The following is a 15,309-nucleotide window of genomic DNA, read 5'->3' as shown; positions in this document are numbered from 1 at the left end:
CTACGGACATTTTATATTGTTGGTTACTTATTTTTTAAGAACAAATTTAATTTATCCCTGAATTACGATGCACTATAATTTTCTTTAAATGTTGTGGTAGTTGATTCCAAAGGCGAGTAGCATGAATAAAGAATTGCCCTTCAGAACTGCCAAGCTTGTGCCGTACATAATTTATATTATTGGTGCTTGTGGAGGCACTAAAACGTAGTTTTCCATACAGATAGCACGGTTCTTTAGTATATATAATTTTATGCAACATAATTCAAGTTCTTGAATTTACGCAAGTCCCTAACTTTATATAGTAGTCTAGCAGGTCTTGCCCGTCTTTGCTGGGTTAAGTAAAATGTGGCTATAATTAAAAGTTTATTTACTAAGTATATGATATTCTTCTTTCGAATGTGGGGTCTGCCACGCATCCTTCTGTGTGTTACATACATGCGCACACAACTAGTATAGCCTTTCACCCTTTGGGTAAATTAAATTAAATTAATTTATTTTTTTATGGGGCGGTACAGGATATTTAAGAGTTGAGCCTGCTCGACTGTAGCGTTCTCTCTTGTTTTTGAGTTGTTACTTTGTTTAGACGAGGGGTTCTCAAGCCGTTCTAAATTTGTATTTATTTTAAACTTGTGTTGAGAAAAGAAACAAGCAGTAAATGAACCTAACGTCATTTGCAATTATTGCTGGATAAAACATCTACACTCATTATTTTGTGTGGGATTAAAATGCCGCCTAAAACACGAAAACGGACAGCTGAACAGCGCGAGGGTGGAGAGAAGCGGAAAAAAACGGCCCTCTCCGGTACATCACGAACTATTGAAGTTGCCGATTGAGCTCATCCATCGCATCATGGCTAAGGTGAGCTTTCGGCAGCAGAAACGGATGCGCAATGTCTCCCAGAAGTTGCGTGACACGCAGACCGCCTACATCATGTACTACCATCGCAACTACGTCCGCAAATTGAAGCGCCTAGAGGCGAAGGCGGAGGCGAATGGGGGTAAGGATGTTGATGTTGATGTTAAAAGGATGAAGTCAGTTCTATCTCTATTGCATGTGAGTGTCAAACGAAGGTGTATAAGTGGCTTTTCAATTCTGGTCACCATTTTCCGACCCTTCAGATTTTAGATCAGGCCACCAGCTTCTACGTAAGCGCCGGCTATTATTCGCAGTTCGCCAACAATTTGCTTCCGTTCCACGCAAAACTCGAGATGGGACAGGAAGGTATTGAAGTGCTGAGATCACATAGGTTTATCGACCACTTCTACGACGAATTCGAGCGTGTTCCCTCAACCTTTAGTGACAAAGAGACAACCGTGATGCACTTGCGCCTTATTTACACCGTTACATTATTAAATTTACTGCGCGTGAGTACTTGGGCAGTTGTTATCACTGACAATATCGATTCACGTTCCGGGCTAGGTCTGGCTAACATAACGTTGTTTTTTTAAACATAATAGTATTTCCAATTGCGATTCCAAACAGTTGGCGAAACAATGTTTTACACACTTTTCTCATAATTTCAGTGAGTTAATTGCTATCACGAAAGGATATAAATACAAACAAAATACACTCAATAGACATATTTGCTCGAATAGGAACTGGGCACAAGTTATAGTACATGAAGGAAAAATATCGACTCGATGTCCATTCGATGTTTATCCATCTCTTGGTCTTGCAAAATAACGTACTTTGATAGACATTTCTACTATATCCTGTACAAGTATGTAACAGTCAAAAGAAATATGTATATATTTCTAATTAGGGTATACAGGGTATTTCACTGTTGAGCTTTCTCGACTATAGCCTTCTCTATTGTTTCGCAAGCATTTGGTAAGAGGACTGCTTTATGCTTAAAGACTATGTTTGGATCAGAGCTTTGTTGATGTAATCATGATTGAATGATTGAATAATATAATACTGCAAGGTTCTAAAAATTGGTGGTTTAGATATGTAATAGTTATCTACTCCATTCCCATTCTCAGCCTACTAAAAAATATTTAAGTACATATTATAAAATAAATCAAGTATTCGTTGCCAACATTATTTTTTTTCGGTGACAGTGACTGAGCAAAATATTTTAAGCGATTTCTTCATTAAGTCTCTATATCACTTCTTTATCGTATAATTATGTATTTATTTATTTTTTTGTTATCATTTGCAATACTATAGTTAATAAGAATAAGAATAAGTTTGGTTATATGTATTATGTTTCCTGATTCGAAGTTTTTTTTGTTATAATAGAACTTACTTCATATACTTGTAAATACCACTATTCCCGATATAATCAATATGTGGTTATTTTAAGTTACTCTCTACACTAGAAATTTCGGTATTTTCGTATTCTGAGGTTCGAAAACTCAATCATGCATTTCAAAATTGCTTTGGAAGTAAAAGACGCATTTATAGGCGTCATTTTTGAAAGTATGACGGCGCGCCAGTTCAGCTCGCGGCGCGGTTTGCGCGTGGCATTTATTTCCATAGTTAACCAGCTGTTGGAACAGGAACAATTATATTACGGAGTTAAGTAAGTATGCGGTATTTAAGTTTACTTTTTCGGATACCGAAATATTTTGTCTCTTTTAAAAAAGCGGCTCGTATCAGTACGTTGCAAAAATGAATGGTATCTTCCATTATGGCTTGGAAAGGACACGGGCCAGACGGTGTACCCGCCTTAACCTGATTTTTAGCGTTCTAGCTCCGCGTAGTGTTTGTCATCTATTAAGGGATGCCATTCATGGACTCGTTGATCCGGATAAGCCAATTCCTCTATTGAACACGGCAGTATTCAACGTGCGCTTGGATGTGAAGAGCGTGAGAAGTCTAGAATGTGTTGAAGATCAGGACTATCACTTAAATATAACGTAGTTTTAGAGTAAAAGCTTGCAACAGACCAAGTTGGAAAGTCGTGTTTTTAGAGATTATCAGGAAAATATTACATGGTTCGTGAAAATCGCCTATTTCGCTTTTCAAAATCAAAGATGTATGCAAAATAATTCAATATTTCTGAAATATATTCCAATTATGTAAAATCACTTATTGTTAAAAAAGAAAACAAAAATATATTTTAACAATATGGTTATCCATTCAGTTTTGTTTTTGGGTCTATTGTGCGCCATGCCACAACCGATATTTGTGCCACACGTTTGGTTATCGTGTTTTAACTTAGAAGCCAATTGGAATCATGTTCCATGAATAATGGATATTTGTGCTCTTTTGAATAAACTAACAATAAGGCTCAACATATTATTAAATATGTCACACCTTGCTTTGCTTTTCATACAAATCATATTTATACAGAAAAGGAGTTTAATATGCTTATACTCTGTACATGAAATGTAGAGGAGTGTATTATTCAGCGAGAGCTGAAAAATGTAACAGACAGAAGGAGGCAAGGCAGACCCCCCAAAGTATATATATTCTTGATCAGCATGACAAGACAAGTCGAGCTGTGTCTGTCTGTCTGTCGGTCTGTCTGTTTGTCAGTATGAACACCTGGATCTCAGAGACTTTAAGCTAGAGACACCAAATTTTGCACAAAGACACCTTATGAGTGTGCGCTGTACAAGTTTGATTTATTTTTTTGATATAGGGTATTTCACTGTCGAATTAGCTCGACTGTAGCGCTCTCTCTTGCTTTTTTTCTTTTCTTACAGTGTATGTAAGAGTTGAGCCCACTCGTATAGGAACAAGCAATCCATCAGTGCTTTCTCTTCATTTGTAAGACATTGTGGCCTATTCAGAGGGCAACATTTTACGCCACCCCAGCGAATATTCCAAAGATATCAAAGTAACTCATCATATTTTGGTCGAGTCAATGCCTGGTTTCGACCCCCACATGCCATATATCTTACAAATTGAATTTAAACCCGCGATATATGCGCTTTGGTCCTGTAACTTACGGTTACAATAACATTTCGATATTATTTTGGTGCTGCCTCTAGGTGTGTAGCAAAAAGGGGGTGGAGAAGAGAGCGTGTCCCATTGTTAACGCTTATTTAGAATGTATATAAACGGTTCGTTTGATTATTTATTTGCGGTTTTTGCTGCTCTTGTTAGCGGCTGACTCCAAGGGTGAAAGGTTAAACATTGCCCAAGTCAAGCCGCTTACCACAACATACGTACACGAACGGAGCGACCGAACAGTGGGACAAAGAGCAACAAGTTAAATTATATGCTCGTACGCATCACATTCCCCGCTCCCACAAAATTTCACGCACATACTCGTACATATTCTTCAAGCACACCGAAATGCTTATAAAAAAGGAAGAAGAGAAAAACAATACAATAACACACAATGCGGCCATCAAACAATGAATGCTGCCACTCAAACAATGGCCGGAACTGTTGCTGTTGCTGTTTCTGTCGCAGGAGTTGCCGCTGTCGGTGTTGCCGCCAGGACAGCCGCCGCCCCGGACTCGCCTCCACAAAGTAATAACAAGGCGAGCAAAGTAGCACGAAAGTATTCTATACTCGTATATCCGTATATGTTGAAAAAAGGAACGAATTGCAAAGCACAAGCCAGCGAGTGGTGCTTTGGTGGAGTTGGTGTGGGGGGCAAGGGGGCAAGGGGGCGGAACACCATGCAGAGAAGAGCCAGATCCAGAGCCAGAGCACCGGGCCAGACAGTCGAGTTGACAGCGGAAGTGGAGTGGAAATGACATTCGTCTTCAGCACATGCAAAGCAAGTGGATAGTATACGAGTGTTACATACTATATGTGTGTGCGTGTGTACTTGCACGAAAGTATGTGCAAGTATACAAGCATGTGTATATGTAATTGCATATATGTATGAATGTGTAGATATGTGCAAATATGTATATTTATATATAATTATGTGCTAATGATTATGTATGTACTATGTCCATACAAAAACCTCCAAACGAGGTAAGGAACTTAGTGGCGACAATAAGTCTAACAACTTTACAGCTCACACAATTCCTAATATCAGTTGGCAAGAGTCCCTCTCTCTCTCCCGCTGTACCAGTCTGTCGGTCAGCTGAGGAAACGGTATACAAGAATTTAATTATCATACACTGCAGAGCACTGTCTTTCTCAAATTATTAGAAAAAATGTTAAAAGCAACTAAAATGAGGAGGGCGGCTTACTACCAAGAAAGTCTGGCAAGACACATTCGATATCGTAGAAAGTAAACTGTCGGAATCTTCGTTTGTGTTCTGTCGGATAATTGCGGGCAATGTGGGCTTTGCTCTTGGTTTGCTCAATGCGTTCTGCTGTAGCGCGTGTGGATGTCGCAAAATGTTTGCACACGCACACCTAAGTACACACTCAAATACTACACCCACATGCTTGGATAAATACAAATACACTAATACTTGTATATGTATATGTGTATGTCTATGTCGACATTGTGATATATGATGACCCACACACACACACACACGCACACACAAAGCACTCGCTCAAGAGGCACACAATTACGCCGTGTCTTCGTTTTGTTTTCGCCTTTTTTCATTGCTCTGCTCCTTTTCGACGACTTCTTTGCTGTTGTTGTTATTGTACTTTCACTGCTGTTGTTGTTGGCTGTAACTTGTTGAAAAATGCCTTGAAAATTTGTTTCGTACTGCTTATTTTTAAATACTTCAGGCTAAGGGTACACGCATTTTGTTAAGCAACACCAACTCACTCACATACATATTTACAAAGCAAAGAAAAAAATGCGTATACGAATAAGGAGTATTTTTTTGTTGCCTGCTTTTGGGCGCCACCAATGCTGAAAAATGCTTGTCGGTAGGCTGAAACACAATCGTGTACATATGTATTTTGATATGTAAATACGTATATAATTTTAAGAACAAATGCCTAGCCAGTCAACGACGACGGCATACACATATATTCTTGTATATATAAGTATATATAGGCAGTGGGAATTAAGCAACAGCAACAAAAGACACCAATAAAAGCAACCAATTTTCCGTGCTGTTATTCCGCTGTACCAATTGTTAATTCCGTATGCAAAGCGAATGAGCAAGTGTCAAATTTAATCAGTTACTTTCGCGTCGCTCTTCTCTTTTTCTCTACGCCCCTGACACAACGCTGCGTGCCTAAACTATCTATGCGGGACAGTACACACAGTACACACTCGTAGGGTACATAAATGTGTATGGAAGCGGCGAAGTAGAGAAGTAGAGGCAAAGGCCTGTATGTTGTCAACACCGACGCCGACGATATGCCACGAGCTGGGAAGACTACCTAGGCGACACACATGACACACATGGCCGTCAACAGACAAACACACACTGGCACTCACATACACATACACATGCACATACACATACGAGTATGTACGTCCATGAGAACACTCTCGTTTATCCTCATACAGCTCACAGCTCAGAACAGCTACACAAACAATTGTGCTTTGGCATGTATTCGCCTGCTCTATCATTGATTTTCATGTTTTCTTTGCCATTTCCTGCTAAACCAATAAAGGAACTTTTGACATATCTTACCATACTCGTAGACTGCCGTTTGCACTCGCTGTCTAATTTTGTAAGATTCGAAAGCAGGCGCTATTTAAAGGTCGACACACACCATTGTTGCTTTCAGCAGCAGCATGCCGGTATGCCGATATTATGCCTACATATAAGCCACCAAATATCTATACATTTATCCATCCATTGCATGGCCCAATGAACCCTTTCATCACTAAATTAAGACAAGCTCGAATGTAATACATATATTTATTGGCAACCGCCTATAATGACTTCAACTCATGTGTGTACTCTAAAGGTAAGGAAACAAAAGACACATCCACAAAATGCAACTTACTTGTATTATTGGTTAGATGCGCTCAGTTTGGTTCTCTCATTCAGTTATACTCAATAGTCTGTTTGGAACAGTTCAGCTACAATCACAAAAAACAACACTAGGAAATTTAAATAGTTACAAGCAGATATAAACCTTTTTCGCATCCCATCGATTTTTTCTCCACCATGTACTTTAGTAAATATAAACGGTGCACATTTAACTATCGATTTTTATATATACGAGTACGTAGCGAATTGAAATAGAAGAGGTAGGAGGTTAGGTATTTCGCCGACAATATAGTATATTGGATTGTTTTACTTTACTTTACTTATGTAAAAAAGCCATTTTTAAGCAAATTTCTATTATAATTACTGTTGCTTTGCACTCAACTTGTTTTTATATCTTAATTTATATCTATGAGTTACTTAATAATTTGGAAAAGTTGTACAGCAAATAAAGCAGATCAATATTAGTATTAAATATGAATACTAATTAGGTCACAGATTCAAATTATACGCTCTATTTTACACTTGAATAGGCATTACTTGTATAACAATGAATGGAATAAAAAAATACATATGAGTATGTGCATGTACTATGTATGTATATATGTTTCAAAATAATCCTCATCTATATGGATGCAGTAAAAAGCATTTCTACGAGTACTTCATGTACTTGTAAAATAAAGGAGATCCAAATAAATATTTCGACCTGTACCCAAGGGGTATGTACTTGGACTTGAGGAGTAACATAACATACTTCGGCAGATTTTTATTTTTAAGGCCTTTCGCAAGACGTCTTAACTATCCCTTAGCGCGCTTATTACTCTTAATGTCAAATGGCAGATAATGCCCCAAATAAGTAAAGTTTTAATAGTCTATAATTGAACATTAAAGCGACGCGAGCCCGACTTTTGTAAGCCCTATACCCACCTCTCCCACCCACCACAATCAATTTAATTGAAATTAATGCAAAATTATGCAGCAAATAATATTGCATTCCAAAACACATACTTTTTTTTATACTTTTCCTGTGACACCAAAGCAGCAACAACAACTGCAAAAATTGATCTATTGCGAAAGATATACCTATATATATTCATATAAAATGTGTATACTTTCTGAGGTCGGGTCTGTTGCATACATTCCGACTGCACTGTAGTGTAAGTCTTAAAGTAAATTCAGCTTAAGTGCTTAAGCGCACCATACAGTTAAAAGGAGATCTTTAGAAGTTCAAAGCAAGCTTAAATGCTTATGTGGAGGTAGAAAAAAGCTGTTTGCACCATTTCAGGTATTGGCATATGCAGAATCTTTATGAATTCCTTAAATCAACCCAAACCAGACCTAAATGCATGAGTTAAAAGCTTAAATAACAACTTAACATAAGCCTTTGTCGCTTTGTGCTGCTAAAACCATATTTTCCGTTGACGCCAACACCAACGCAGAGTCAATCAATCAATTAGCTGAAGCTGCTGCGCATCAATCAAACTCAACTATTTCTATTTAAAGGCAATTCATTGCAATTTCGATTCCACACGTCACTGCCGTAAACTTTTTTAATGAAGATAATAATACTTATCTGCACAGGCCGTGTCCAAAGGCTCCTTTCCTCCCCACTTCTGTCTGTGTTCGAGTACGAGTGTGCCTGTGTGTTTTTAATTTTGTCAATTTGTTTTTGTTATTGCCCGCTGTTTGTTCTTGTTGTTGTTATTCTCGCTTCTGTCCCAGCTATTGATTACATTGGCAAGTGTCACTCGCACTACCAAGCCCCCATTCCCGCACAGCTGGGCATCAATGTTCGGCACTGATAATTGTCGGGCTGTGTTGCCTCTACATCTGCAAGGCTTCTGTGTCAGCGATAGTCATCATCATCGTCAGAATTACCATCATCATCATCCGCATGATCATCAATCAAAGCTCCCTTTACGCTGCTCCTGTTGAGCTTGCTGTTGGGGGAACGCCCCCCTCCTTACTCCTGCTGTGACAGTGAGCACGATTTGACAGCGATTGCGACAATTACAAGTTGCGTGTTCGTGTTCGTGTTCCTGCTCGTGTTTCTACGGCGGCTTAGATGGACACAATGGGTGGCGGGCTCGCTGAATGACTCAAAGGACAACAAAACCAACATAGCAATAGCAGCAGGAACAGCAGTGTGGAAGCCAGCTGCAACTTGATGCCATGCGCCTCATGCTTGCAACAATTTGTTGTTCCTTCTCCACAGGTGCAGCATGAAATCCAACCTGGAACACACACGTTCACACAACAGTGCTTGCCGAGGGCGTACGCAACTTTTACAAAGGGGGGTCCAAAAAATTAAAATTTTTGATTTAATAATCTCTATATATATAAAACAGTTTGTCCTGACTGACTGACTGACTGACTGACTGATTGGCAATCAACGCACAGCCCAAACGGTAAGAGCTAGGAAGCTGAAATTTGGACACAAGATCCCTCTTATAATGAAAGTGAGCACTAAGAAGGGGTTTCGGAAAATTCGAGCTCCAAAGGGGGGAAAACGAGCTCCAACGTTTGTATGAAAAATCTACAATTTTTATCCGATTAACTTCAAACTTAGTTTGTATATTCTCAAAAAGAATACAAAAAAAACTGTACACTCGGTTTTTCAAAATTTGTGTTGGAGCTTGAATTATTGGGGTTTTAATATTTATTCATTTTTTCAAATGAAAAGTTTGTGTTATAAATTTTGTCCGATCGATTTCAAATTTGGGTAATATAATCTACGTAACTAAAATTACAACTTTGCATTTAACGATTCTTAAAATATGCATTTTACAAATGCAGGTAGAACAAACAATACAAAATATCAAACAGTTGGGGACAACTAAGTATACATACACACACACACACACAAAAAATACATACAAGCAGCTGTTCGTGTAGTTGCGTGTAAACGGTTGAAGTAGCCAAAGCAAAATGTGAGACACTAATGTGTGAATGTTCATTTGTACACATGTATGTACATACATACATACATATGTATGTACAAAAGTACATTCGTCTTGCACTGACAGGGCAAGAAATGTTAATTAATTAAAAATTATTAACATTATAACATAAACATTTTTATGCTCTTTTTTCTTTGTTTAGTACATTTGGCATAAGGGGTTTTTAGGACAACGGACTACAAGGGCGTACACAGGTTGGGCAGGGGGGACATTTCTCCCCTTAGAAAGAATTTCGCATTATGAATTACGCCAGCACCATATGTATTACATACGTACATACGTCTGTATGTATAGCATGTACATATGTATGTATGTACATCAATAAGTATGTATGTATATATATACATATACATATATACATATACAGGTTTGTATAGGTTTGTATGTACAAGTATGCAGTGGGCTATCGAACACTGTTGTTTAATTGTAAAAAATAGTTTTCTATGGTTTCAAATCAAAATTTTTAAAACAACAACTTCAAGTTATTGGCTTGCAAATCTTCTTTCGTTTTGATCATTTACGCCTGTTCATTACATACGCAAAATGCCAAAAGTTTACAGTTACAGTACACATACAAATAAATTTGTATGTATGTATGTGTACAGTGTACAATCGAATACAGTATTATAATCAATATCTCTCAAACGATGTTTTTCGATGTATTTGTATTCGACATGTATTACGATATATCAACACAAGTATCGATATTTTCGATATATCGCATTTAATTTTATTATTGGGGTTTTAATATTTATTCACTTTTTCAAATGAATAGTTTGTGTTATAAATTTTGTCCGATCGATTTCAAATTTGGGTAATGTAATCAACATAACTATATCAACAAATTGGCATTCAACGATTAATTATTAGTAATATGTTTTTTACTTGCCATATATCAAATATCAAATAGTTGGGAACAGTTCGTGTCTATGTGTGCCCATGCATACATACATATGTACAAGCATATGTATCTATGCCTGTATATGTATGAAGCATGTAAATACAAAACAACAACAACAACTTCAAGTTGTTGGCTCGCTCATCTTCTTTCGTTTTGACCATTTAATGTTAATTGCAAAGGCAAAACGCCAAATGTTTACAGTTACCGTCGCTAAGCAACGACTGCGTAAGCGATAGTAAAGCAGAAACCGAATAACGGAGCTACGCATATTCTGCTTCGCATTGCGGGCAGATGTATGTATGTATATGATTTGTTCTTATTGATCTCAATAAATAATTAGATTTTATTATTTAAATATTCTGCTTATTGCATTCAAACTTCGATATTTTGATGGTATCGGTGGCTTCAACTATCGAAAGTTTTACTCTAGCAAATTGAGATGAGAATTGTCAGTGCTTTTTGATCGTGGCTCATCGCTGCACGGCATTGACACGAGTGCCGTGTTTCATATTCCGAGTTTGTGCGTGACCGTATTGACTCAAATGTGAATTTAAAATTAGGATATACCCTTATAATTATTCCCCTTTTTTGCACATAGTCTATCTTAAAACGTTGCGTTATCTCTATATATAAAACAGTTTGTCCTGACTAATTGGTGATCAACGCACAGCCCAAACGGTAAAAGATGAAATTTGGACTCAAGTATCCTTTCATAGTATCCATCATAGTGTAGGAGCACACTAAGAAAGGCTTTTGGAAAATTCTAACTCCAAAGGGGGGAGGTTTAAAAAAATATTAGTTATAGTGGTCATGTTCGTTTAAAGAAATAGTTTGGCAAGAACAAAAATGTAACGGACTACTGAACAATTGTTTGTCAAGAACAGAAAATGTTCATTTAAATACCTTAAATGCCTTCCTACTGGTAACTTATAAGGTGAAAACATATGGGTAGGTTATGCACACACAAAATAAATACAATTGGAAACATTATATTGAGCCGGGTTAAGACGGGCAATACCTGCTAGTGACTAATAAAGAATCTTCATCAAATCCAACTCAGCTCCATTTTAAGGCGAAATAGTGCGTCATAATCATGAACGTGTGGTCGACTTTATTTGGCAACATTGTTTGTAGGGGGCTAAGACAACCCCCATGTAATGCATGTTCGATGTGATTTGAAAATTACAACTAGTTGCTGCTTATGTGTTCTTTGTTAGGTTTCATCGTGATAGGAAGTTATAGCCATAAATATTATCTCTGCCCAAGCTATGCCAGCAGCTGTATTGCCCACATGGACATGATACCAATGTAAATGGACAGACTTACACCGTTAACGTGCATTTTTGTGCTTTTATTTAACTTCTGTTTTATATGTTTGTTTTTTTTTGCCAATTGTCCACTTCTTCCTGATGTTTCCCGCTACCGTACTTCGTGAACACCGTTTGTAATTCCAAGGCTACGGCATCCAAATCACATTCTTATACTAGATACATCCTAAGGTTATCTGCGGCAGCAGTTTTCTCTCTTTCTCTTCTTTTTGCTTCTCCTATGCGTGCACTCCAGCACACCTGGTCGGTTTGACGGTAATTTTCCCTCTTCTTCATGATTTATTTATGATTTAAATATTCCTCTATCTTGTTTTTATAATTCAAATCCACTATTAAGAGTATAATAAACGAATTAAATACACAATTCTCATCCATTATGTGTTCTAATATGAATACCTAATAAGTCCTAATTTGTTAAACTAGTTAAAACAAGAAAGGAATGCTAAAGTCGAGCAGGCTCAACTCTTAAATACCCTATACCACCCCACAAAAAATAAATAAATTGAATTTAATTATTTAATTAAATTAATTTAATTATTTAATTAATTTAATTAAATTAATTTAATTATTTAATTAATTTAATTAAATTAATTTAATTTAATTATTTAACTAAATTAAATATAAAATATTCCATGCATGCATACATACATTTGCATCAGAATCGTGTCTATGCGTGTTTGTGTACTTGTACATATGTATGTATGTGTGAATTGGGCATGGTTATATGGCTATAACTTTCTTTCTTGGTATACGGATATATAATTACTAACTGGATGTGTCTACCAAATTTTAGTTTAAAATTCCAAGAATTACGGGTGTTATAAAAAATCTTGAATAGGGGGGAGTGGGGGGGTGCATCGGGAAAAATGAACAAACTCGTCCTTTCTCGGGCTCAGGAGAATCTAGATACCAAGTTTAGTTATTCTAGCTCTTATACTTTCTGAGATCCTTGCGTTCATACAGACAGACGGACGGACAGACAGACGGACAGACGGACATGGCTATATCGACTCGGCTTGTTATGCTGATCAAGAATATATACATATACTTTGTGGGGTCTGCCACGCCTCCTTCTGTGTGTTACATGTACACTCGCACAAAACTAATATACCCTTGTATCCTTCGGGAGAGTGGGGAAAATGAAAATTGAAATTGCCTGGGCGACAACCTGTCAACGTCATTAAGTGCATGCAATTAATGAAAGTCACAAAAACATTTGCAACCAGATGTTTAAGTTCGATGATCTCGTTGGGGTTTAGGCCATCAATGACCTGACAACAAGCCACACGACGCTTAAAAACACTCGACCTGTTCATACGCCCCCATATGGATAGGAATAACAATTCACACTACATAGTCGCATACTTGGAGAGGAACTTGGACCACTTCAGTTACCAAATTGCAATTATGTGATTATATAAGTTTATGCATTCAGAATTTAATTTAAATAAGATAGAACGCTACAGTCGAGCAAGCACGACAGTGAAATACCCTGAACCCAGACAATCTTCCGGCACTAAGGCAAAAAGAAGAAGAAGCACGAACTTGATGTTGCAGTTTGTAGACGTAGGACTAGAGTGAAATGGTTTCGCTGATAACTTTTCCTAGAATTTACCGATTTTAATGAAATTAAATGAAAGTGGAGTGGAGTGTGGACAGTATTGACGCAATTCTGTAGCGGGGAGAAGGGGAGCAAAGGCAAAAAAATAAAATAAACTCGTGCAGCCTAAGGACTAGGAGCGTCTAAATACCAAGTTTGCTTAGTGTGCGCTCAGCCGTTTCTGAAGTCCAGGCGTTCATCCAGACGGACGGACATGTCTAGATAGATTCGATTGGACATGTTGATTAAGAATATATAGACTTAATGGGCTCGGATATGCTTTAGATACTTTGCACAAACCTAACATGTATACCCTTTTTAACCTACGGGCTAAAGGTATAATAACTGTCATTAATATACTACTTGTATATTACCAATTGGAAACGGTACCAATGGTCGGGGACTGTTAGTCGCAGGCAGAGACGCACGTGCGCACACATTCGAGTGTACTCGTGTTTATATAAGCTCTGGCGTGCTGTCGATGCGGACAGTCTCTTGGTGGGTAGTCTGTGGTCAGCATGCTGGACAAAATGTCTGGATTGGGCATTTGAAATACATTTTGTTTAAGGCAGCAAATAAATGTGTGGCTTTCTTTTGAGCGGATTGATATACTCGTATAGCGCAGAATACCTAATTGTTTGAATTAAAATTATTTAAAGCAATGTGATATAATATGTGATATAATGGAAAGACTATGTCGTCTCATCTGTACACGGTATGACATAGTTAAAGAATGAAATGCACGCACTGGCTTAGCACATTTTTAAGAGTTTCACCTTTTTCAGATAATATACAAGTATAGCGTATATCTTTTGCCTGGCTTAATGGTTTTCAAAACGTTCTTCTTGAGTACTTGTCCACTTTTGCATTTGGCTGGACATTCTTCGAATATTCTTATAGGCTTTAGCGGCCTTTTCAATCTTCATAAAACGTTGGCCTGGGAATAAAAAGATGTGATTGAGTGCGATGCCACGATGAGGATTATTCGTCTTTGTTGGTTCTCCTCAATTGTCCAAAATCTGCTCATTTCGAATTTAAGGTCCTAATTTTTCCACTGCAACCGTTTGTGAAAGGCGTTCGCAGATCCAATGTGGATAGGCAACATGCAGGGGTTTTTGGAGGTAGGTCCATGCATATTGCACATGCCACCTATTTACGGAGCCCACAAACAGCGACCGAGACGTGTCTCACAATGACGGTTTCATTCGTAAACAATATTGTAGCATACATTTCGAGGCAGTGGCGCTTTGAGCATAACCATCAGATGTGATGAGCTAGTTGCCTTCGCCAACGTAAATTAATTGATTCGGAGGGGAAAAGGAGACATAGGTTCAGCTCTACACGAACTCCTTCGGATAATAATATCTTATGCTGCTTAATTTTCTTATTCTACTTCACCCAAAGACAACAGAAGAAAAACAAAACAACTCTTCACAAGTTTCTATGCGCAGTATGAGTTTTATGGAGACGGGCGTGCGCATGCCTAACTTTCAGCCATAATTGGTCATTTGATAAGAAAAATTATGAAAAAGTTGCTTTTCCGTGTTGCATTTGGACTCTCAAGTGCGCACGACGTTCGAATTTTTTTGAGTGCCTTGTTGACTGACTTGCTTGTTGGCTGACGCGCTGATTGTTCGTCAGAGTTTCGTGGCAAATTCCACGGGCACGTTGTTCAACTTTTTTATGGCTGTCAATAAAAATAACAACAGGCAGCCAGGCCAATCCACTTCAGGCCAACAATAAAAGCAAT

General features: G+C 37.8%; 1 protein-coding gene across 2 annotated transcripts; it reads left to right on the top strand.

Moving 5' to 3' along the window:
• The first annotated feature begins 789 nt into the window (after positions 1 to 789).
• On the top strand, positions 790 to 3,071 carry LOC115629174. 2 transcript variants are annotated; one of them, XM_030525548.1, is made up of 4 exons: positions 790 to 1,053; positions 1,119 to 1,364; positions 2,322 to 2,524; positions 2,589 to 3,071. In XM_030525548.1, the coding sequence occupies exons 1-4, from the start codon at positions 850 to 852 to the stop codon at positions 2,863 to 2,865; spliced, it is 930 nt and encodes a 309-aa protein (XP_030381408.1). In that variant the 5' UTR covers positions 790 to 849; the 3' UTR covers positions 2,866 to 3,071. The 2 variants fall into 2 exon arrangements, with proteins under 2 accessions (XP_030381408.1, XP_030381409.1); XM_030525549.1 differs by lacking the exon at positions 1,119 to 1,364 and having other exon boundaries at positions 883 to 997.
• The last annotated feature ends 12,238 nt before the right edge of the window (positions 3,072 to 15,309 follow it).

The sequence above is a fragment of the Scaptodrosophila lebanonensis genome, unplaced genomic scaffold (assembly GCF_003285725.1).
Source record: "Scaptodrosophila lebanonensis strain 11010-0011.00,11010-0021.00 unplaced genomic scaffold, SlebRS2 tig00000136-arrow-arrow-pilon, whole genome shotgun sequence".
Lineage (NCBI taxonomy): Eukaryota > Metazoa > Arthropoda > Insecta > Diptera > Drosophilidae > Scaptodrosophila > Scaptodrosophila lebanonensis.
Note: the sequence above shows the minus strand (reverse complement) of the source record. Positions and strands in the feature narration are given on the sequence as shown.